The sequence below is a fragment of the Rattus rattus genome, chromosome 8 (assembly GCF_011064425.1).
Source record: "Rattus rattus isolate New Zealand chromosome 8, Rrattus_CSIRO_v1, whole genome shotgun sequence".
NCBI classification, from domain to species: Eukaryota; Metazoa; Chordata; class Mammalia; order Rodentia; family Muridae; genus Rattus; species Rattus rattus.
The window spans coordinates 60,326,024-60,347,777 of record NC_046161.1 but is presented as its reverse complement, the minus strand read 5'-3'; the positions used below and the strand labels follow the sequence as shown (position 1 = coordinate 60,347,777).

Sequence of the window (21,754 nt, the reverse complement as noted above, 5' to 3'; positions counted from 1 at the left end):
GTCTACATAGAGAGAAACTCAGTTAAAAGGAAGCAACTCACCCCTGCTGTAAGCATCCATCTGAGAGGAACCCAAACTGCAAGAGCAAGCCAGCATTCTACTAGGCAGGCTAAGGCCAGGGAAGGGTAGGTACCTGTACTGAACCCCCATGGCGGTCTGCGGCCAAGTGAGACGTCAGGTATGAGGTATTGGTCTGCCGGCTGGGCTGGATTTCCCACTCTCCTCGGCGCTCTGAAGATGTGGTCTGCTTAGGCATTAGGGAGCATGACAGCAAGGTATGGAAGGAAGGTAAAGCAACAGAAAGCAACAACAAAATCCAGTATGTTAGTGTTCCTGCAGGGTTTGTTTGAAACTTGACACTAACAACTGCTGCAAAACACCGAGACACAGTGCTACGGACGGCATTCCTTTCCACTAACGAACCAACCCATCAACAGGAAGAAAACCTGTACTGACCAAGAGTAGAGAGGGAGCCAACCAAAGGCTGGGAACCACTTTCAGCTTCCATAGAGTGGGGTTTCAGCAGCCACTAAGCAGATCAAGTTCAGAAAGTTAAAAGATATTGAGCAAACAGTCATATTTATAATTTCATTGATTAAATGAGCAGATAAAAGTCTTCCTATGAGGAACCAAGACAATGTCATTTCCTTAAATAGGCAGGCAGCTTACTACTCTCAAGAATTAATGATCACAAGACTTATTTTTTCTTCTTTTGCTGTTCCTTCTCCTCCTCCATTTTTGAGACCAGGGTCTTACTTTGGTAACCCTGATTGGCATGAAATTCATAGCAATTCTTGTACTTCAGGCATACCAAATGCTGAGTATAGGCATAAAATACCATATCTGACCAACAAGATGAAGAGTGGTTGGAATGTGCTTTCATATCTAAATGAATGAGCAAAGTAGTTTTCTTTAGTTTTTAAAAAATATTTTACTTATTAAAATATTTGTAGATTTGTTTTATATGTATGAGTGTTTTGCCTACATGTATGTATGTATGTATGTATGTATGTATGTATGTATGTATGTATGCATGCATGCATGTATGTATACCATGTGTCTATGAAGATCAGACATGCTGGAACTGGAGTTACAAATGGTTGTGAGTCACTATGTGGGTCCCGAAAACTGAATCTAGGTCTTCTGGAAGAGCAGCCAGTGATGTTCACCACTGAGCCATCTCTCCAGCCCCCTAATATCTTTTTAAATGAGACTTACATGCTAAGAACAAGCACAGAAAGACAAAAATAAAGTTTCTGATTTCTTGTGCCAATAGGATCTAATTTGGAATTAGAAACAGTTTACTAATTGACATGACTAATGTGAATCTTTTTTTTTTTTTTTTAGATTTATTATATATGAGTACACTGTAGCTATCTTCAGACACACACCAGAAGAGGGCATCGGATCTCATTATAGATGGTTGCTGGGATTTGAACTCAGGACCTCTGGAAGAGCAGTCAGTGCTCTTAACCACTGAGCCATCTCTCCAGCCCCGTGAATTTCTTTTAGAAAGAAAAAGGTAGATATTTATTAGCAAAAATAGGATCTCTCAAAAATTAAAACTCTTCAGACTGTTTCTATATCTGCTGCCATTCAGGCTGTCCTCATGTCTTCTTTACCTGTTTGTTGTTTAATGTCTCACACTAGGGCTGGAGAGATGGCTCAGTGGTTAAGAGCACTGACTGCTCTTCCACAGGTCCTGAGTTCAATTCCCAGCAACCACATGGTGGCTCACAACCATTTGTAGTAGAATCTGATGCCCTCTTCTGGTGTGGCTGAAAGCAGCTACAGTGTACTCATACATATATAAAATGAATAAATAATTCTTTTTAAAAAAGATCTCATACTGATAGTTCTTATGTGTGACTTTTGTTCTGTGGAGTCTGTATGCCCTGTGCCACATGACAAAGGAGGTTCTGCCATCATGCCCCACAGCCGTGGAACAGCCCTAAAGTTTAAACAAATGAGAAATGAGGAATTTGAGAAGTGATGAGGGATTAGTAATTCACATTTTAATTGCTGCTAATATCAGTAACAGCAGGTGTTAGAATAAAATATTGCTTCTCTATACGAACACTAGGTAAGGAATTTATAAATCTCAGAAGTACTGGTAACTATAAATGTGTATTTCATAGCTTAAGGCTCCATATTGACTATTTTCCTCTAAGGATTTCATTGATAAGAACTGCTTCAAGGTCACTAGTAAGTGACTGAACAGACATTTCCTATAAAGCTACACTTTACTCCTCATTATTAACAGATTATGAGACCACCTGGATAATAACAGTACCGTGAAAGATTCTGGTCAGATTTGCTGTTATTTCCGTTGGGGATAAGGATATTTAATCAGGAGGTAGCTATATTAACTTGCTTACTGTGTAATTTCTACAAGTGGGGTTTGGAATATAAATATTCCTTCCCTGTGGGGTTTTGTTACGTTGCTTAAGTTGATTTGGAACTGGCATACCATCATCCCACTAGTGACCTGTGAGGAGGGATTAGAGTATACTCCACTTTGATGGTTCCCTTCCAATTATTTCTAGTGATAGATATTTGGTGTTAAGTTTTCCAAAATAAGACTGTAGTATATAGCAAAATTATACCATGTTATAAAACCCAGTGACATTATCTGATACCTAGACAACTAAATACATGTTTTTATAACATTAGAAAATATACAACTAATTTAGTAAAGTTTAAATAGAGTATTCAAGTTTTTATACTATTGTGTAGAATTAGGTTTCCTTATATAACTCCAGATTGGCATCAAACTCATGATGCCCCTGCTTCAGGTGTGTGCCCAGCTTCCCAAGATTTAAATACTTAAAAATCTGAAGGGGATTGGAGAGATGGCTCAGCAGTTAAGAGACTTGCAGAGGACCTGAGATCAGTTCCTAATACCCAAATGGTAGCTTACACTTGTCTGTAACTCCAGTTCCAGGGAATCTAATGCCCTCTTTGACTTCTGTCAGCACTAGGCACATACAAAGCACAAAGACAAACATGCTGGGAGGAAAAAGCAAGAAGAGGAACCCACAAAGACCCGCTGTATTTGAGGATCTCTAGGCAATTACTAGTTGCTGGGAGTGGAACACTTTTTTTCAGCCCTGTAGTCATTGGTAAATTGTCCATTCCTCAGTAAGCAACCCCAATTAAACTCAAGGGTCACCAAAGACAAAAGAAGATACGGCAGGTGGAGAAGGCTCAGCAGTAGAGAGCACTTGCTGCTCCTCCAGAGGCCCCAAGGGTTCAGTCCCTATAGCACTCATATTGGAGAGCTCACAATTGCCTGTAACTCCAGTTCAAGGAGAACTAATGCCCTCTTCTCCTGCATCTGCACATACATGGTGTGTGTGTGTGTGTGTGTGTGTGTGTGTGTGTGTGTGTGTGTGTGTATCATGTATATGTGTGCGCATATATATATTACATATATTGTCAAGCACACACGCACATACATACACATAAATCTTTGAAGAAGCAGTATGAAAGTAGAAGAGAAACTAGTTGAGAAGAGGAAAGGGAAAAGGGGAGGGAGAGAGTGATGAATGATAAATATGAACAAAACACATTAACACGTGAAAATGTCACAAGGAAACCAATCATCATGTATAGCTAATATATGCCAACAAAAACATTTAAAAACTCTGTTTATGGGGTTGGGGATTTAGCTCAGCGGTGAGAGCTTGCCTAGGAAGCACAAGGCCCTGGGTTGGGTCCCCAGCTCCAAAAAAAAAAGAACCAAAAAAAAAAACAAACAAAAAAAAAAAAAAAAAACTGGTTTATTGGACAGTTAGCATTCTTTAGGGTTTATGATATATACACAAAACAATTACTTCTTCTATAAACGCTGATTTTGTTCTACTTGTTTTGGTGTGTGCAAGTGTAAGCATTTATGTACACATGCACGTGTGGCCAGAGGTCAACCTTGGTGTTGGGATTACAGCTCTGTGCCTGCCACCATGCCCAGCTTTCTGTTTTGTTTTTAAGGAACCTGACTTGGGTCCCCTGGAAGAACAGCAAGTGCTCCTAATTGCTGAGTCCCCTCTCCTCATTGCCAGTCTTCTCTTTTTCTTCACATAGGTACTTTATGTTTTTCACTCAGGTCCTCATGCTTGCAGGGCAAACACTTCAGAAACTGAGCTATCACTCCACTCCAGAAAGTTGTTTTTGCATTTGTTTTAAGTCACATAAAAATGAAAAGGAAAAAAAGGGGGGGGCTTGCACTAAGAATGTAGTTCACAGTTCACACTTGTCTAAGGTCCTCAGTTTTATCTCCAGAACAAAAAGTAAATAAAAAAAAATAATTTAAAACAGAAGAGAAGGGCTGGAGAGATGGCTCAGAGAGTAAGAGCACTGACTGCTCTTCCAGAGGTCCTGAGTTCAAATCCCAGCAACCACATGGTAGCTCACAACCACCTGTAATGGGATCAGATGCCCTCTTCTGGTGTGTCATCGATAGTGTGTTCATATACATAAAATAAATAAATAAATCTTTAAAAAAAAACAGAAGAGAAAATAAAGGGCAGAAATGGACATTTATTTACACTCATATGTATTCGATGATTGAACAAGATTGTGCACAGGCTGAACAAGTGCTTCACATCTGATCCAGATGTATAGATGAGTGTTGCAATGCTTTGCGTTTATGGTGCTCATGTTTATATGAGTGCAAGTACATGTATGTGTACACGTGGATGCAGTAAGACAACCTTTGAGGTCATGTCCTCAGGAGCCAGCTGTCTTGCTTTTTGAGACATGGCCTCTCACTGGGACCTGAAGCTTGATGACTTCCACCAGCTGACTGATCAGTTAGGACTAGGGATCCTCCTGTCTCTACCTGTCCTGCCTGAGATTATGAATATGTGCCACTATAGCTCAGTATCAAAAAACATGTCCTCATATTTGTGCAGCAAATACTTTATTGTTTGAGCTATCTCTCCAGCTAGAATCTACTGCTTTCTCATTGGTCTCAGTATTAGTTGCCAAGTTAAAAAAAGGTTTAAAGTGAGTTTCCTCTTTATTAGTCTTCTGCTTTCTAGTCCACATGCCTACTGAAGTTAATTCCAGCATTTTGGGAACTTCCGTTTTTCTAGCCTCAATCCCTAGGGCTCCTTTATTAGATACATGATTATTAGTACTGGTCATGTTCTCTCTGCTTAGACTGTCCTATTCACCTCTGCTTCCATAACACTTCAAATGCAGTTTCCCCCCTCTCCCTGTGAAATAATGTCATTCTCTAATCCCAGCACTCTTACTGATCTCTGTATTTAAGTCCAGTCTTGTCTACAAAGACCTTGTCACTCACAAACAAACAAACAAACAAACAAACAAACAAACAAGCCAATTTCAAGAGGTAATACTTTTTAATGCTTCTCTATTCTGGCCTGTATTACAGTTACCCAGTTACATGGCTTACCTATTTGTCAGATCTTTGGAAATAAAAGCTCTCTACTTATCTCTGAGGCTATTAAGTTTGCCAGTCAGTGGCTATCTCTGACACGCCATAGGGTGGTTCCTTATATAACATGAAAGTGGGGACGAGTAATAAGACTACTGAACAGAGAACAAGATAGGGCAATGGTAGCAGGAGACAAAATTGTTCTATTTTCTCTCACAAGGACAATCTAGGTTTAAAAAGTATGTATCTGTGTGAAAACAGAAAGTGGACTACTGGATCTGTGAGAGAGGACGAGAGGATGATGGGGGTAGCTGAACAAGTACAACAAAACACATGTACAAAATTGTCTTGATGAAACTTATGTCATACACTGATTAAAACCATTACTAAAACATGGGCAAGACATAGTAACTATAGTTGTACTTTCACCTCTTTTCTCTTCCTATATGTTCTTATTTTTTCTCCCTTGGCTTTTCAAGACATGGTTTCTCTGTGTAGCCCTGGCTGTCATGGAACTCATTCTGTAGACCAGGCTGGCCTTGGATGCTGAGGTCTGCCTTTCTCTGCCTCCAAAGCACTACAACTGAACTCATGCAGCCACTACCCCCTAGCCCTACACATTCTATTTATTATAAACTGAAACTTCTTTATAATGTTTTATAAAAATGTCACTCAGAATTCTATTCCCAGCATTACTTCTGTTACTATTTTTTAGTACTGCTTCTCATTGGTTTTGTTCACTTTCCCTTCCCCTGATAGAAAATTGTGAAGACTTATTTACTTACTTACTTACTTATTTTGGCTTTCTGAGACAAGACTATTGCTATGTAGTCTACACTGGCCTCTACTTGTAGCAATCTTACTGCTTCCAATTTAAAAGAACTGTAATTAAAAACATGCCCCATTATATTGGGCTCTAAGCATAGATGACTCTTCTTTCTTCCTCTTTTTTTTTTTTTTTTTTTAAACACACCAGAAGGCATCAGATCTCATTTCAGATGGTTGTGAGCCACCATGTGGTTGCTGGGAATTGAACTCAGGACCTCTGGAAGAGCAGTCAGTGCTCTTAACCACTGAGCCATCTCTCCAGCCCTCTTTCTTTCTCTTTTGGTGGCTGTTCCAGATCCTGAATTCATGGCCTTGTACATGCCCAGAAAACACTCTACCCCTGAACTACATCTTTAAGGCATCTTATACAATTTCCAAATCAACCTGGGTATTTGTGCACAGCCTGCATTTTTATACCAGCTGAAAAGACAAGCCCATCCTTCTTATCAGTAAACTAAGAGTAAGCTAGCACAAGCCCCAGATTCATCTGCAGGTCTATCTGCATGCCCAGCGGTCCTTCAGACCTTAGATCCTAATGCACAGTTAGTGATCAGGTCTCCTGAAAACCAGAGTACTGCCAGAGGCTTGGAGTCTGTTCTTGTCTTTGTTTCTTCTTTTGGGGGTAGGTAAGAGATCGGTCTGCTTCTACCTAATGCTGAGATTAAAAGCCAATGACTCATTCCTGCAGGGTCAGGTATACTTATTTTTTTATTTTTTATTTTTTCCTTTTTCAGGACAGAGGACAGGGTTTCTCTGTGTAGCCCTAGCTGTCCTAGAACTCATTCTGTAGACCAGACTGATCTTGAACTCACAGAGATCTGCCTGCCTCTGCCTCCTGAGTGCTGGGACCAAAGGCCTGCAGAACCATCCAGTTCAGGCCCAGACTCTTAGCTTATGTGCCTCATCTCAGTGCATTACTCCTGCTCTGACAGTCGTTCCAATGCCATATTAAACCAGCTATTTTTTCTGAACTCCATATCTGGGTTTTAGCAGTAGCTATAAAGAAGGGGAATGATTAAAACAACTAAAACTAACACATACCTGATTTCTAAGAGGCTGTTGTTGTGATGGTCGATCCCTGTGTGTGTGGCTTTCTCGAGTTATTGCAGATGCACCAGAATCTACATGAACTGATCCTACTGGAGTAGGCTAGAAAAATGAAAGTACAGGTCAAACGGGTAGAGTGGTGTGGTGTGGCATATACCATTAAACCCGGCACTTGGAGGCAGAGGATGGCCTGTGAGTTTGAGGTCAGCCTGATCTACAGAGTGAGTTCTAGGACACCCAAAACTACAGAGTAAGACCCTATCTTAAAAATGTTCCCAAAGACAATAAATAGGGGAAGTAAGTTTAATGAAACAGCTCTGCAAAGGGCAGCAGCGTAACAATTTTTTTTTTTCTTTTCTTTTTTTCGGAGCTAGGGACTGAACCCAGGGCCTTGCGCTTGCTAGGCAAGCGCTCTACCACTGAGCTAAATCCCCAACCCCGCGTAACAATTCTTATAGACTAGTAATCAGTGGGGGGTTGAGGGGTATAGAGGGAAGAGGGGGAGAGAGGGGGGGAGGGGAAGGGGGGGCAAGATTAGGTATTGGAGATGGGGGACAGGAGTGAAGCCCTGAGGGTCATCAGATTAAATGGAATTATGCACCCTTGGGAGATGGGGGGACCCCCTAGAATGTACCAAAGACCTGGGAGGAGAGAGACTCTCAGGACTCAAAGGGAGGGACCTTAGATGAAATGTCCAACAGCAGGGAGAGGGAACTTGTAGAGTCCACCTCCAGCAGAAAGATAGGGCATCAAGTGAGGGATGGGGTTGCTATTCCAGTCCAAAGGTCTGACTCAGAATTGTTCCTGTCTAAAGAACTGCAGGGACGGGCTGAAGAGATGGCTCAGTGGTTAAGAGCACCGACTGCTCTTCCTGAGGTCCTGAGTTCAATTCCCAGCAACCACATGGTGGCTCACAATCATCTGTAATGGGATCCGATGCCCTCTTCTGGTGTGTCTGAAGACAGTGACAGTGTACTCATGAATAAAACTTTAAAAAAAAAAAAAAAAAAACCCTGTAGGGACAAAAATGGAAAAGAAACTGAAGGAAAGGCGATCCAGTGACAGGCCCAAGTTGGAATCCATCTCAAGGTGAGGCTCCAAGGCTTGACACTATTACTGATGTTATGGTGTGCTTACAGACAGTCCAACAAGCAGCTGACTGAGACGGATGCAGATACTTACACCCAATCAACAGACTGAAGTCGGGGACCCCTGTGGTTGAATTAGGGGAAGGATGGAAGAAGCTGAGGAGGAGGTGACCCCACAGGAAGACCAGCAGTCTCCACACACCCGGATCCTGAGGTCTCTCAGACACTGAGCTACTAATCAGCACACACCAGCTGGTCCAAGGCCTCTGACACATACATATGCAGCAGAGACTGCTTGGTCTGGCCTCAGAGAGAAAATGTACCTAACCCTCAAGAGAATTGGGACCCCAGGGAGTGGGGAGTCCTGGCAGGGTGGGTTGGGTCGTGTGAAGTGGGGACATCCTCTTGGAGTCAAGGGGGAAGAGGAATGGGATGAGGAACTGTCAGAGTTTGGACTGGGAGGGAGATAACGACTAGACTGTAAAAAAAAGACTTAAAGATTAATAATAATAATAATAATAATAATAATAATAATAATAATAATAATAATAATAATAATAAAAGAGATAACCCCAATTTTTAAAAAGAATTATTTATTTTATGTATAAGAGTATACTGTGACGGTCCTCAGACACACCAGAAGAGGGCATCAGATCCCATTACAGATGGCTGTGAGCTATCATGTAGTTGCTGGGAATTGAACTCAGGACATCTGGAAGAACAGTTAGTGCTCTTTTTTTTTTTTTTCCTTTTCTTTTTTTCGGAGCTGGGGACCGAACCCAGGGCCTTGCGCTCACTAGGCAAGTGCTCTACCGCTGAGCTAAATCCCCAACTCCAGTTAGTGCTCTTAAATCACTGTACCATTTCTCCAGGTCCCCATACCCCAAATGTTTTTAAAATTTATTTTTATGTGTATGGGTGTCTGACTTGCATATATGTCTGTACACTACATGCTTGCAATGCCTGAGGAGGTCAGAAGAGAGTGTTGGATTCTTTAGAACTGGAGTTTACAGTGAGCTGCAAGGTGGCTGCTGGGAATTGAACCTAGGTCATCTGAAAGAGCAATCAGTGTCTTAACTGCTAAGCCATCTTTCCAGCCTGCACTGTTTTCCTTTCATGTCATCTTGTTTTCCCATATTTGGTTATCTGCAGGAGAGAAGGTAGTCTGGGCCTCAATAATCCATTGAGAATAGGCTACCTTAGGAAGAAAAAAACCACCCCCTCCCTGCAAAAACAACCCAGTTCTATAGCATTATCTGTTAGCACAGGCACTGATGCTGTGGACTCCTGGCCAGAACAGTAAATCAAAGTTTCCTACAGTGCTAGAAGATTCTATTCCTTCAGAAGTCAAGTTCTTCTATAGCACTTAGTGCTAAGTTGTAAATCATTCAAAAAAAAAAATGTATAAAAGACAGGTTTAAGTTCTAGTATCCTGGGGTTGGGGATTTAGCTCAGTGGTAGAGCGCTTGCCTAGCAAGCGCAAGGCCCTGGGTTAGGTCCCCAGCTCGAAAAAAAAAGAAAGAAAAAGAAAAAAAAAACCAAAAAAAAAAAAAAAAAAACCAAAAAAAAAAAAAAACCCCAAAGTTCTAGTATCCTAGGATACATATTATACTCTTTGAAGATTCATTTCCATTTTATGTGTATAGATGCTTCATAAATATGTATATGAACACAATATGTATGCCTTGTGCACACAGAGCAAAAGAGGGCACGGGATCCCCTTGAGCTGGAGTTACAGATGTTGTTAGGTGCCATGTGGATGCAGGGAACTGAACCTGGGTCCTCTGTAAAAACAGCAAGTGCTCTTACCTGCTGAGCCATCCCTCTAGCCCCCACAAGTCATAATCCAAAAAACACGTAACTCATTGGTCTCAGAGAACAGCACCCTATAGTAGTACTTGGAAATGATTGCTAAATGCAAGCAATTTCCCCGCAAAGATTCAAGCAGAAGGACTGGCAAGTAAAAAGATGGGGTGGCACTGATCTGAGGTTTATTGTTTTAAAGGATACTTACAATAGGCCTTCCAACCCAATCATAGGCATAGTCAAAAGTATAGCCTTTCCGTTCAAACAGATCTGTGAAGAGGTTCCGTAAATACTCATAATCAGGTTTTTCAAAGAAGTCTAATCTCCTGACATATCGAAGGTAGGTCATCATCTCCTCTGTTAAGAAAGAGGTAAAAAGCCATTCCTGTTAACTGAATGCCTCCCCAGGTTAAGTAAGCTCTCAGCCACACGAGAGATATTGACACAGATTACCTGACACTAATGTTTTCTTTATGGACCAAATAAAAGTGATACCTTCTTTAGGCTGAATAGTAATAAAAAAATTTAAATGATCTGGTCAATACCTACTAGTATTTATAGATACAGTGACATTATCTACTTCGAAGTCAGTCACACTTGCTGAATTTTATCTTACCTGGAAAGTTCTCACAGAGAGCTTCGATGGGAGTATTCCTTTTGGTATCACCAATTTTCTGATATCTCTCTTTTAATGTATCAGCCTGTAGAAAGTAAAGAAATAAAATCATCAGAACAAAATACTAAGTAAGTAGGCTTAAGGATATTTTTAGAAACAGTAGTTATAGTCTTTTTTTTTTTTTTTTTTTTTTTGGAGCTGGGGACCAAGCCTTGCGCTTCCTAGGCAAGCGCTCTACCACTGAGCTAAATCCCCAACCCCAAGATTTTACTTTCAATTATGTGCATATGTGTGCATCTGTATGTGGCATATGAACCCAGAAGAGGAGGCCAGTTTCCTGAGGCTGGAGTTATGGGTGGCTGTGAGTTAACTGGTAGGGGCTGGGGAATGAACGTGGGTGCTCTACAAGAGTTTACATGCTCTAAAACCACTGAGTCATCTCTCTCGCAGCCACAATAGTTATTTTCATTCAAACTGGTGGGATTTGTGAGTGGATCTCATTTTTTTAGCCAGGCTGTGTTTAGATACCTACAAACCTCTGCTGAGCTTTGGAAAGTTTCACTTGCAAATATGTGTAGCAGTCTCAGATGAGATGGACAGACTGGATAAGAAGGCAGAAACATTATGCAGCAGTGTTTTAAAACGTGCAGCAGCTTAGAGAACCCCCATGGCTAGTGAAGAGTCCAACAGTGATCAGCCCTTCTCCCTCCAAGACCAGGTCCAGTTTCTGGTACACTCAGTGGAGATGCATGTATTATTAGCATTATTTGACATCCAAAGAATATGTTTTCTCAGGTGAAGTCATAACTTTTCTGTAGCTAATAATTTATCTTCTTATATTTCAAAGGTGAGAAAAACTAGCATCGAGTTCAAAAGACTGGAGACTCATCCTTTAATGTTTCCAGGGTTGAGGATGTAGCTTTACCAACAAGGGAAACAAACCAACAAACAAAACCTCTCCAGACAAATGAAAGCTACCTGCAGAATAGGGCTTGCTTACAAGTTAACATGTGCCAGTGGGTCAGAGCAGTGCAAATACAGCACACAGGAACAAACACAGGAAGCTTCTGGACCTCGGACTCTTCCTGAGGCTTTAACTGGTCTGCCTCACCCAGAAGAAAATAACAGCGAGGAAAAGTAAGTTGGAGAGATTCTAAATCCACGACTACCACTAAAATGGGGTCTCACAGTCCATGAGAATTTCAAGCAAATAACTAAGTTATACACTACCAGTGAGCAGGATATGTAGCTATATGTAACATGTCACTATTAATGAAAGATATACATGACTAGATGATGATTGTCAGGACAGAAATTTAAGAAAAATTTTATTTAGAGAATAGGAGGGTCTGGCTGTAGCTCAGAGAAAGAACATTTGCCTAGAATGTACAAGGCCCTGTGTTTAATCAGTGAGAATGAATGGGTGTAGAAGCCATGTCCTAGAAAGCATGGAAAAAATGGATTATTCGGCCCACCTGGAGGAAGGAAGTATATGAATACCTCAAATAAAAGATTAAGATTCTTTCCATGTGTTGAAATAAATTACAACTAAAAAATTACTTTATATCTGACTATGGGAAGGGTTAGGAGTTTAAACTTCCTAATAACAGTCACAGAGTAATGATAATGCTTATTACTTCATAAAGAGTTTACTCACATCTACTTAAAGAAACATCTACCTAAAAAAAGTGACTAAAACATTGTTGGCAAGAAGTGGCTACTATCTGAAAGTTATTTATTCAATAATGTATTTAAACAGCAATGTTAAGCCTGAATCTTTTTCTGCTGTTTTTGTTAAGGTGAGTTCTTTGCCTATGTAGGAGTAATAAATTACTTCCCAGTTCTCCTTAGGAGTCTGGGGAACCCTGTTGGCATTTCTGGTAAACGTGTAGCAGCTGCTGTCATCAATTTGTTGTAAAATTTTCCCTATTGCTGGGAACACTCCTCCTGCTCTATAATGCTAGTGCCACCAACACACAGAGAAAAGCAGCACTGCCAAGGCTGGGAGAAAGAGGAGGGAGAGCGGGAGGGAGTATGGAAAACTAAACACGAAGAGGCAGGGGTTAAGATAAGAAGGCGCAGAAGCCAAATGTGAACAAACCGAGCTCCCAAAGCCCAGGTGACCATTTACAATGTGAGCTAATGTCACTAATCTCCCTGCTTCTCATCTCTGAAGCCTGCCTTCCCCTTTGTGCTTTTTAGAGACAGCATGCTAGGCAGTCCTTTCATTATCAACTAAGCAGAGACAAAGCACTTTCAGGATACCTTGAGTCCTTGCCAGGGTAGGCTGCCTCGAAGGAAGTACATGAACATATGGCCCAGGGCTTCCAAATCATCCCGCCGGCTTTGCTCTAAGAGGGAAGATAGATCACACACATTATGTTTGCAGTTATTAAAGCAGAAAAGAGCTTTAGAACCAAACAATCCCTCCCAAAGCCCTTCTGCTCTAGAAAGGTTCTGCTTACTAATCTTGGTACACTTGAACCAGGAATAAAATTTTATATTAAAACTGAAAAAAAAGTAAGTGGCTGTCCTTTGTTGTTAACAAGTAAAGAGCAAGTGAAGAGTAAATTCTAAATTAAAACTAGCTCAATGCTAGTTGGTGGATGAAACATATTCAACACTCACCTGCCTGAGTGTGAGAAAATATATGAATAACAGGACTTGTTTAGTTTGGCTACCACAGGAGAAACTAAGCAGCAGTCTGAGCAGGTGAAGCTACTTTAAAATAGTCCACTTGGACTAGGCCTGCAAAGACACAAGCTGCAGAATACCTAGAATACATGTTAGCAAGTTTTTCCCCAAGACAGGGTTTCTCTGTGTAGCTCTGGCTGTCTGTTGTTGTGTACACCAGGCTGGCCTAGAACTCACAGAGATCTGCCTGCCCTGGGATTAAAGGCAAGCACCATCACCCCTCTCCCGACATGTTTAGCAATTTTAACTCATCACAAAAACTAACACTGTAGTTTCAAGTCAGCAGAGAACAATATATTACTATTTTGTTAACCTACTTGTACCAAGTATCCCATAATTACCTTAAAACTAAAGGTTTTCTATTGATACACAAAACAAGTTGCTATCTTTGGAACTTGACTAAAATAACTTGCTAGCTTTTCTATCCTTTGAAATAGGAAGATAAATTAGTAAGTAACTGCGGAATAGTTCACAAAAACGTGTGACTTTACCTAAGAAGCAGTCTTTGGATGTCAACTGAACACTAACTAGTATATGCATCTACTTTGAGCTTACCAGCTATGGCTTGTAAAGATGTTTATTATTTATTGTTCTTGTTTTACAGAGCTAGGCTTTTTTTTTTTTTTTTCTTTTTTTCGGAGCTGGGGACCGAACCCAGGGCCTTGTGCTTGCTAGGCAAGTGCTCTACCACTGAGCTAAATTCCCAACCCCAGAGCTAGGCTTTAATGTAGCACAAGACAGCCTCAAATCTGCTTTCTGCCTCAGGATGATCCTCCTGTCTCTACTTCTCAACTGTTAAAATTACAGGCATGATTTGTGTTTACTTTTTATTTCAGCCAAATTTAGAGCTTCCCCAAAAGAGATTACAGCTGGGTTTAGTAGTGTACATTTTTAACCCTAGTACTAAAGAGGCAGACACAGATGATTTTGGTGAGTTCAAGGCCAGCTTGAACTACTTGATACCCTGGCTGAAAATCGGGGGTGGGGGTAGGAATGGTGTGTGTGTGTGTGTGTGTGTGTGTGTGTGTGTGTGTGTGTGTGTGTATAAATAAGGAGAACTAAGAGACTACCTTGAATGTGTTTTATTTCTTAAGACAGGCTGGCCTAAAACTCATGACCCTTATACCTTAGCCTCCCAAGTGTTGGGATTACAGGACTGCATCACACCGCTTTGCTAAGTTACTGCCTTCAACTTGACTCTGATCTTCTGAGTGCAAAGTAAAATCCAAGATTGTTATCTAGGTGGGGAAAGCCACAGCCTAAAAGTACAGCACAACATATGTAACTGCTGCCTCAAATTATGGGAAATGTGCACAAAATGGAATGAGTAGTAATACTGTAAACCTGGTCAAAGTGTCATGCTGGTGAGAAAATGGGCCCTAAGTGGGGAGCCTACTACGGTTTTTGCTTAAAGACACATCAAACTACCCATGTATCAGTGCTGCTCTCAACTTTTGCCAGAAAAGTTTTTGAGAGACTCCTCACTTTCAATGTCCTGAGAATAAGTGACTGCTGAGTGCTCCCCCACAATGAGACATCTCTACCCTCCAGGAAGACTAAAGGACCATCATGAAAGAAGGTGTGTGAAGAATGTGAAGAATGTGAAGGTTGAAGTTAGGGAGAGGACTGAAGGAGCTGAAGTGGTTTTCAACCCCAGAGGAAGAACAACAATATCAACCAACCAGACCCACTTAGAGCTCCCAGAGACTAAACCACCAACCAGTGAGGGAGGGATCCATGGCTCCAGCCACACATGTAGCAGAGGATGGCCTTATTGGGCATCAATGAGAGAAGAGGCCCTTGGCCCTGTAAAGGCTCAATGCCCTCATGTAGGGGAAAGCCAGGGCAGAGAGATGGGAGGGGGTGGGTGGGTAGGTAGTGAACACTCTCATGGAGGCAGGAGGAGGGAAGGGATAGGGGGACACCAGAGGGGAAATCGGGAAAGGGGTAACATTTGAAATGTAAGTAAAGAAAATATCCAATAAAAAGAAAAAAACAAAACAAAAAACAAACAAAAAAGAATAAAAAAAGAATGTAAAGGTTGGAGGATGGAGAGGAGTGCTCTAAGACGATGTCTCCTAGATAGGCCACTGCACTCACGAACTTACAGCAGTTAGTTACCTGCAGAGGAGCAAGCCAGTCAGTAACTCCAACATGGGTGGGGGAGATGCTCATGAGGCTCCACCCTCAGAGGAGTGACTGGCAACTAATGGTTGCTGGAGGAAGAGGGAAGTCATTTTATTTCTGGGTGTGGCTTATAATCTTGAAGGTAACACTAACTGGACGCAGTGGGTTATTTAGAAGAGGAGAAGTAAGAAGAAAAGGAAAAGATGAAGGTGTGAGAAGCATTGGAGGAGGTCCAGGAGTTAGGGGGTTAATAATATAGATTTTTACACACACACACACACACACACACACACACACACACACACACACACACACACCCCTTACTCGTCCAGTAAACAAGAAATATTTTAACATTTTATCTATCCTGTAAAGTACTGTTCATTTTTATGTTGTTAAAATATTTCAACTTAAAAAGCTTTTATTGGCGCTGGAGAGATGGCTCAGCGGTTAAGAGCACTGACTGTTCTTCCAGAGGTCCAGAGTTCAATTCCCAACCACATGGTGAGTCACAACCATCTGTAATGAGATCTGATGCCCTTTTCTGGTATGTTGAAGACAGCTATAGTATACTCATGTAAATAAAATAAATAAATCTAAAAAAAAGAAAGCTTTTATTGTTACTCTCACCTGCACATACTATTGTACCTTGCTACTACTTCATATTTGCCTTCAAAACACTTCCTACACTCATACACTTCCAGGGCATCTTCTTTATTTCAGGGTACCCCCTTCTGAAAAGGCAACATTGTAAATAGTACTGTGACAGAAGGGCAATTTTCCTTGATTTTTTTTGTTTTGTTTTTGAGGACGATGTCTCATTTGGTAACCCAGGCTAGCCTGGAACTCACTATGAAGCTCAGGCAAGCCTTGAACTTTTGGTGATCCTCCTGCCTTCTGCTTATACAGTAATGGGATTACAGAAATGGGCCACTATGCCTAGCAAGAAGGGTTCTGAAAAGGCAGTTTCCAATAGAAAAAGGGCATAATTTTGTGAAGGGTCTTCCTTGAATGAGTGAGTCCTGGATTAAGGATATAATAAAATAGCCAGATCTCCAGAGAGTTTGCCTACATGGGTCATCTAAAATTTGCAATAAAATACAGGGTTGAAAACAAGTAGTCAGACAAAATGTTTGTTAACAGAGCATAAGAAATAAGGAGAGGAACAGAGTATGTGAGATGAGCAGAGCAGAAAGGGGAAACACAGCAGGAAAATTTCTCAAACAGTATCACACCTCTCCACTTTTACATCTGTTTCCTGTGTATAACAAGGAAGCCTCTTGATAATAAAAAATGCCCTAGGCAAATGCTTGAATTGTAGCCAAATGAGCACTAGAGGGCAAGCTCTACACAGATTTACAATTTTCAAAGACAAAAAATATGATGTAGCTCTTTAAGTCCTGAGAAGGATCAAAACATAGCTCTGGGATACAGAATGGAGAAACTATGATACCTAAAGAAGGTGTGAGACTTAAGTCTGTGCTTACCGTTTTTATGAACTCGTTAACTCCGCTCAGTAAAATGAAAATACTGCCAAGCCACCTACTTTGGGCCTCAGTTTCATATATGAAAATAAAGTGGTCATTTTAGATAATTTGAAAAATCATTTTTGAGCTCTAAAATTTAAAATAATACCAAACCATTAGGTCTTAAATCTTCTGTTTTTTTGTTTGTTTCTTTTCTTCTTAAGTTTAGACAGGGTTTCTCTGTGTAGCCCAGGCTGTTCTGGAAACTTGCTCTGTAGACCATATTGGCCTCTAACTCACTGCCTCTGCCTCCCAAGTGCTAGGATTAAAGGTGTGTGTCACCACTGTGCAGTTAGGTCTTAAACTGTTAATGAGAGAACCAACATGTGTTTTCTCCATACTCGTTTGGATACTCTGCACTTGTTTCATTCATTAATTCAATAGGTCCTCCTCACTTTTTCAAATGGGTATTTTTGTTTTCAAAGAAGAATGTCACTACTAGGAAATGAACAAGACACAAATATCTTCAACATGGTGAAAGCTCACTTTCAGCTTATAAGAAAAATGTGCTTGCTTTAACAGGCTCAGCACCCCAATTTTAGGCTAAATATATTTTGTTCAAAGAAAAGGAATGTTCTCTAATTTTAACCATTAATTAACACAAGTTGGGTTGTCTTAATCAATAGGAGGTAGCTCATCAGACGTAATGCCAGGTAGAACACTTTCCCTTTGCTCATTTTCATTACAAAATGAAAAGTACTTCTGTGAGTTATTTGACTACGTATTTCCCAGGGTCTCCCTCCCTCATTACAACTTAAAAAACAGAACACATTTAAAGCCAACAACGTCAGAGCTCCCGTGGAGACTTCTCTAGTGTGATACCTGAGATAGAGCTTAGAAGTCATGCTTTGTTTGAGACATGGTTCAGTTCAATTGGCCTGGAACTTGCTATGGAGATGAGGTTGGTCTCAAACTCAGGGATCCATCTGCCTATGCCTCTAGAGTGCTGAAATTAAAGATCGTACCACTATACCCAACTACAAGAATTTTTGCCAGGCTCAGGGGCACATGAGATTAAAGAATCTCAGAATTTGGGAGTTAGAGGTATGCAGATCTCTGAGTTCAAGTCAAGTCTGGCCATGGCTACATAGTGAAACCCTGTCTAGACACACACACACACACACACACACACACACACACACACACACACACACCCCATACACAAGAGAGAAAGAGAGAAGGAGAGAGAGAATTCTTTACAAAATGTAGAGAAGTAGAGAACAAACATAATGTTAGGACATGTTAGCTCTGACCTGAAGAACACTTCCACCTCAGGAAACCTCACTCTGGAGATGGCCAGCGGCAGCGGCAGCACCAGGATGTTGGAGTGCTCTGCTACCACACTGGGTGGGTGCTCAAAGCACACATCATAGAATAATAAACATAACTACCATGTGGGATCCACATCATGTTTTGCCTGCATGTATATCTGTGTACCACATGTGTTCCTGGTCCCAAGGAGTTCAGAACAGATCACACTCCTTGGAACTAAAGGTACAGACGGTTGACATGTGAGTGCTGAGAACCAAACCTGGTCTTCTGGAAGAACAGCCAGTGCTCTTAACTGGTGAGCCATCTCTCCAGCCTCAGGTTTAGTGATACCTCTTCATTAACATAGGGATAGCCTGATGTCCTCCTTTTATGTGCATATAGAGTCATACATATGTAAATATATCTCATTACTTAACCCAAATACTACTTTCATCTTGCAATAACCCTTAAACTGCTGAAAAATGAAGCACCAGAAAACACAGAATTAGGGTATATGGGGACATCACCAACTTACCATTTCAACATCTCAAATATAAAAATGTCACTTACCTTATGATGCAACAAATGGTACAAGTTGTAATGCACAATGTAATGTACAATAAAGTGCTATTGGGGAAAAAAAGTTGCTCAAGTAACCTGCCCCTTTCAACACACCTTTGCCTAGATGTGTGTTGATAGACATGTATCGCGCAGTTCCAGTTAAGCTTTTGTGCTCTCTGTAAGGTATGTGTTTTTTGGTTTCAGGATCAATGTATTCCTTGGCCAGTCCAAAATCTATAATGTGTATTACATGCTCTTTCTTATTGCCTTGTCGGCCAATCAAGAAGTTCTCTGGTTTGACATCTCGGTAAATGAGATTCTTTGAGTGTACATACTCCATTCGAGAAAGCTAAAAGAAAGAAAAAATAATAATGGAAATACCTTGAAATAAGCATGCTGGGGGAGGGAGAATCCAAAATACTTTTTTTGGGGATGTGATTTCACTATATAGCTTGACTGTCCTGAACTCATAGAGATCTGCTTGCCTCTGCCTCCCAAGTGCTGTCCTGGCCCAAAATATAATATGCCACACGTCATTTTTTTTTTTTTTTTTTGTTTACTTACTTACTTACTTACTTACTTACTTACTTACTTACTTACTTACTTACTGTGTGTGTACAAGTGCAGTCATAGGTGTGTGTGTGGCAGTCAGAAGATAACTTGTAGGAGTCAGGTCTTTCTGTGTGCATGCATGTTATGTATGTGCATGTGTACATTCATGGCCACATATATCATGGTCAGAAGATAAGTTGTAGGAGTCAGGTCTTTCTACCGTGTGGACCCGAGAGCTAACCTTAACTTGTCAGACTTGGTGGCAAGTCCTGTTGAGCCATTTCACTGGGCTCTCCCTCACATTCACTCCCCATTCCACCCAACCCCAGTTTTATTATTTCCTTCCTATTGTTCTGTATCACTCTGCAGTCTAGGCTAGGTCTTGAGTTCCTATTGTTCTGTATCACTCTGCAGTCTAGGCTCGGTCTTGAGCTCTTGGACTTAAGCAATGTTCTTATCTGGGTCTTCTAAGTAGCTGCCACTATAGATATGCCACTGTCTCTGGCTCAGCATAAGGCTTCTGAAATGAAAATTAAAACATCTCTTGGCTGGGTGTGGTTGTGCATGCTTTTAATCCAAGATGGATGGATATCTATAAGTTCAATGCCAACCTGGTCTACATAAAAAAGTTCCAGGCCAGACAGAGATACAGAGTAAGACCTTGTCTCCAAAAACAACAACAACAACAAAGTCCACTCTTATTTATCTCCCACTTTACCCTCATAAACTAAGACTATATTTTAAGGTTTGTTTTGTGATTTTACTTATGCATATGTGTGTGAGCCTTCTGAGTTTATATACACCAATTGTGTGCATGTTCCACAAGGCCAGAGACTATCAGATTCTCTGGAAATGGAGTTACAGGCAGTGTTGGCTGTCTGATGCAGGTACTGAGAACTAAATTCAGATTTTCTGCATGAGCAGTAACTGCTTTTAACTGCTGAGTCTATTTCCAACATGCCCCCACATCCAAATACTTTTTGTTACAAATATATAACAACTATTAAGATTAAGAGAAAAAAATGAGATGGTTCAATTTGGCTAAGATCGTAATATTTTTACTTTACATATTATAACATAATATTATACATATTATAACAAATGTGCCCTCTGAGACAGGTGTCACTGCTACTTCACCTCCTACCCACACTTTCTATTGTTAGCTGCTCAGGACTCTTTAACAATCTTGTTATTACAGAAATAAAAAACCAGGGGACCAGTAAAATTGATGCTAGCCTGACATTAGACATCTGGCTGGCAACAGGAGGAGGATGCTCAGTTTAGTGACCACAGCTCAAAGTAAGTAATTGTAACATTGTTTCAAATTTAATTAAACAATTCTATCTATAAAGCATTTCTACTTAGCATAAAAAGGAAGGCTTAAATTCTGGAGTCTGGTCAATTTTCAAGTATTTCCAAATTGCTATAGGATGATGGTAAGACCATCACTACTTCACATGAATTAAGAGGTACCTCATAGCTGTGGAAGGGGGGTGGTCCACAACCACCCTAGCACTCAGGAGGCTGAAGCAAGAATATCTAAAGTTCAAAGCCAGTCTAACTAAATTGGTGAGATAATACCACAGAACAAAATAAAACAATGCAATATTCGAATTCTTCCCATGAAGGTCAAAAAGAAAAACAAAACAAAACAAAACAAAAACCAACTTCTGCTTAAGGTGGAACTAGTGTTTAATTTGGCTGCAAGCCTCTTGGCCAGCTCACAAGTATATAATATGCCACACGTCATATGGTATATTATCTATAAAATCTGTCACATGACTTTGAATAAAGGCATGGCTAGTACCTTAAATCTTTTCTAGTCTCCACAGTGAGAGAAAGAAGGCATGGTAAGAGCTCATGGCTGTGTGCCTACGACCTATAAATAAGATGCTGATTCAAGTACTTGCATTTGCACAGCTCCACCTATTCGTCCTCTTTCTCCCTAATGTAAATTCTATTCTCCACTTCAGTTACAGGAATGGTTCTGCTTCAAGGTGCAAATTCTAAAAATAAAGCAAAGTGCAGATGCACTGACTTCTCTCAGTTAACCCTTTTATAGCCCTTTAAGTTGTGTGACTAAGAACCTACCTTAGTTGTTGTCTGGTGTCTTACATACTGGTCAAGAGGCTTTGTGGCCAAATTATACACAGGAACTGACTAAAGCAGCAGCTACAACAACTCCTTTCAGACTAAATCCTTCTAGAATGCCATTAAGCCTGAAAAAACTAAGTCACCAGATGTCACTGCAGCTAATACA

General features: G+C 40.7%; 1 protein-coding gene across 8 annotated transcripts in view; it reads right to left on the bottom strand.

Moving 5' to 3' along the window:
• The window catches only part of Csnk1g1 (casein kinase 1 gamma 1), a 137,017-nt gene that overhangs the window by 20,166 nt on the left and 95,097 nt on the right, over nt 1-21,754 (bottom strand). For 6 of the 8 annotated variants that reach the window (XM_032910595.1, XM_032910594.1, XM_032910598.1 and 3 more), the window contains 6 exons: nt 19,057-19,291; nt 13,052-13,137; nt 10,787-10,871; nt 10,379-10,527; nt 7,271-7,378; nt 134-244 (listed from right to left, as the gene is read on the bottom strand). In XM_032910595.1, the coding sequence (XP_032766486.1) occupies nt 134-244; nt 7,271-7,378; nt 10,379-10,527; nt 10,787-10,871; nt 13,052-13,137; nt 19,057-19,291 (774 nt within the window). The remainder of the gene's footprint in view (nt 1-133; nt 245-7,270; nt 7,379-10,378; nt 10,528-10,786; nt 10,872-13,051; nt 13,138-19,056; nt 19,292-21,754) is intronic. The other 2 variants (XM_032910599.1, XM_032910600.1) reach the window with 1 other exon arrangement.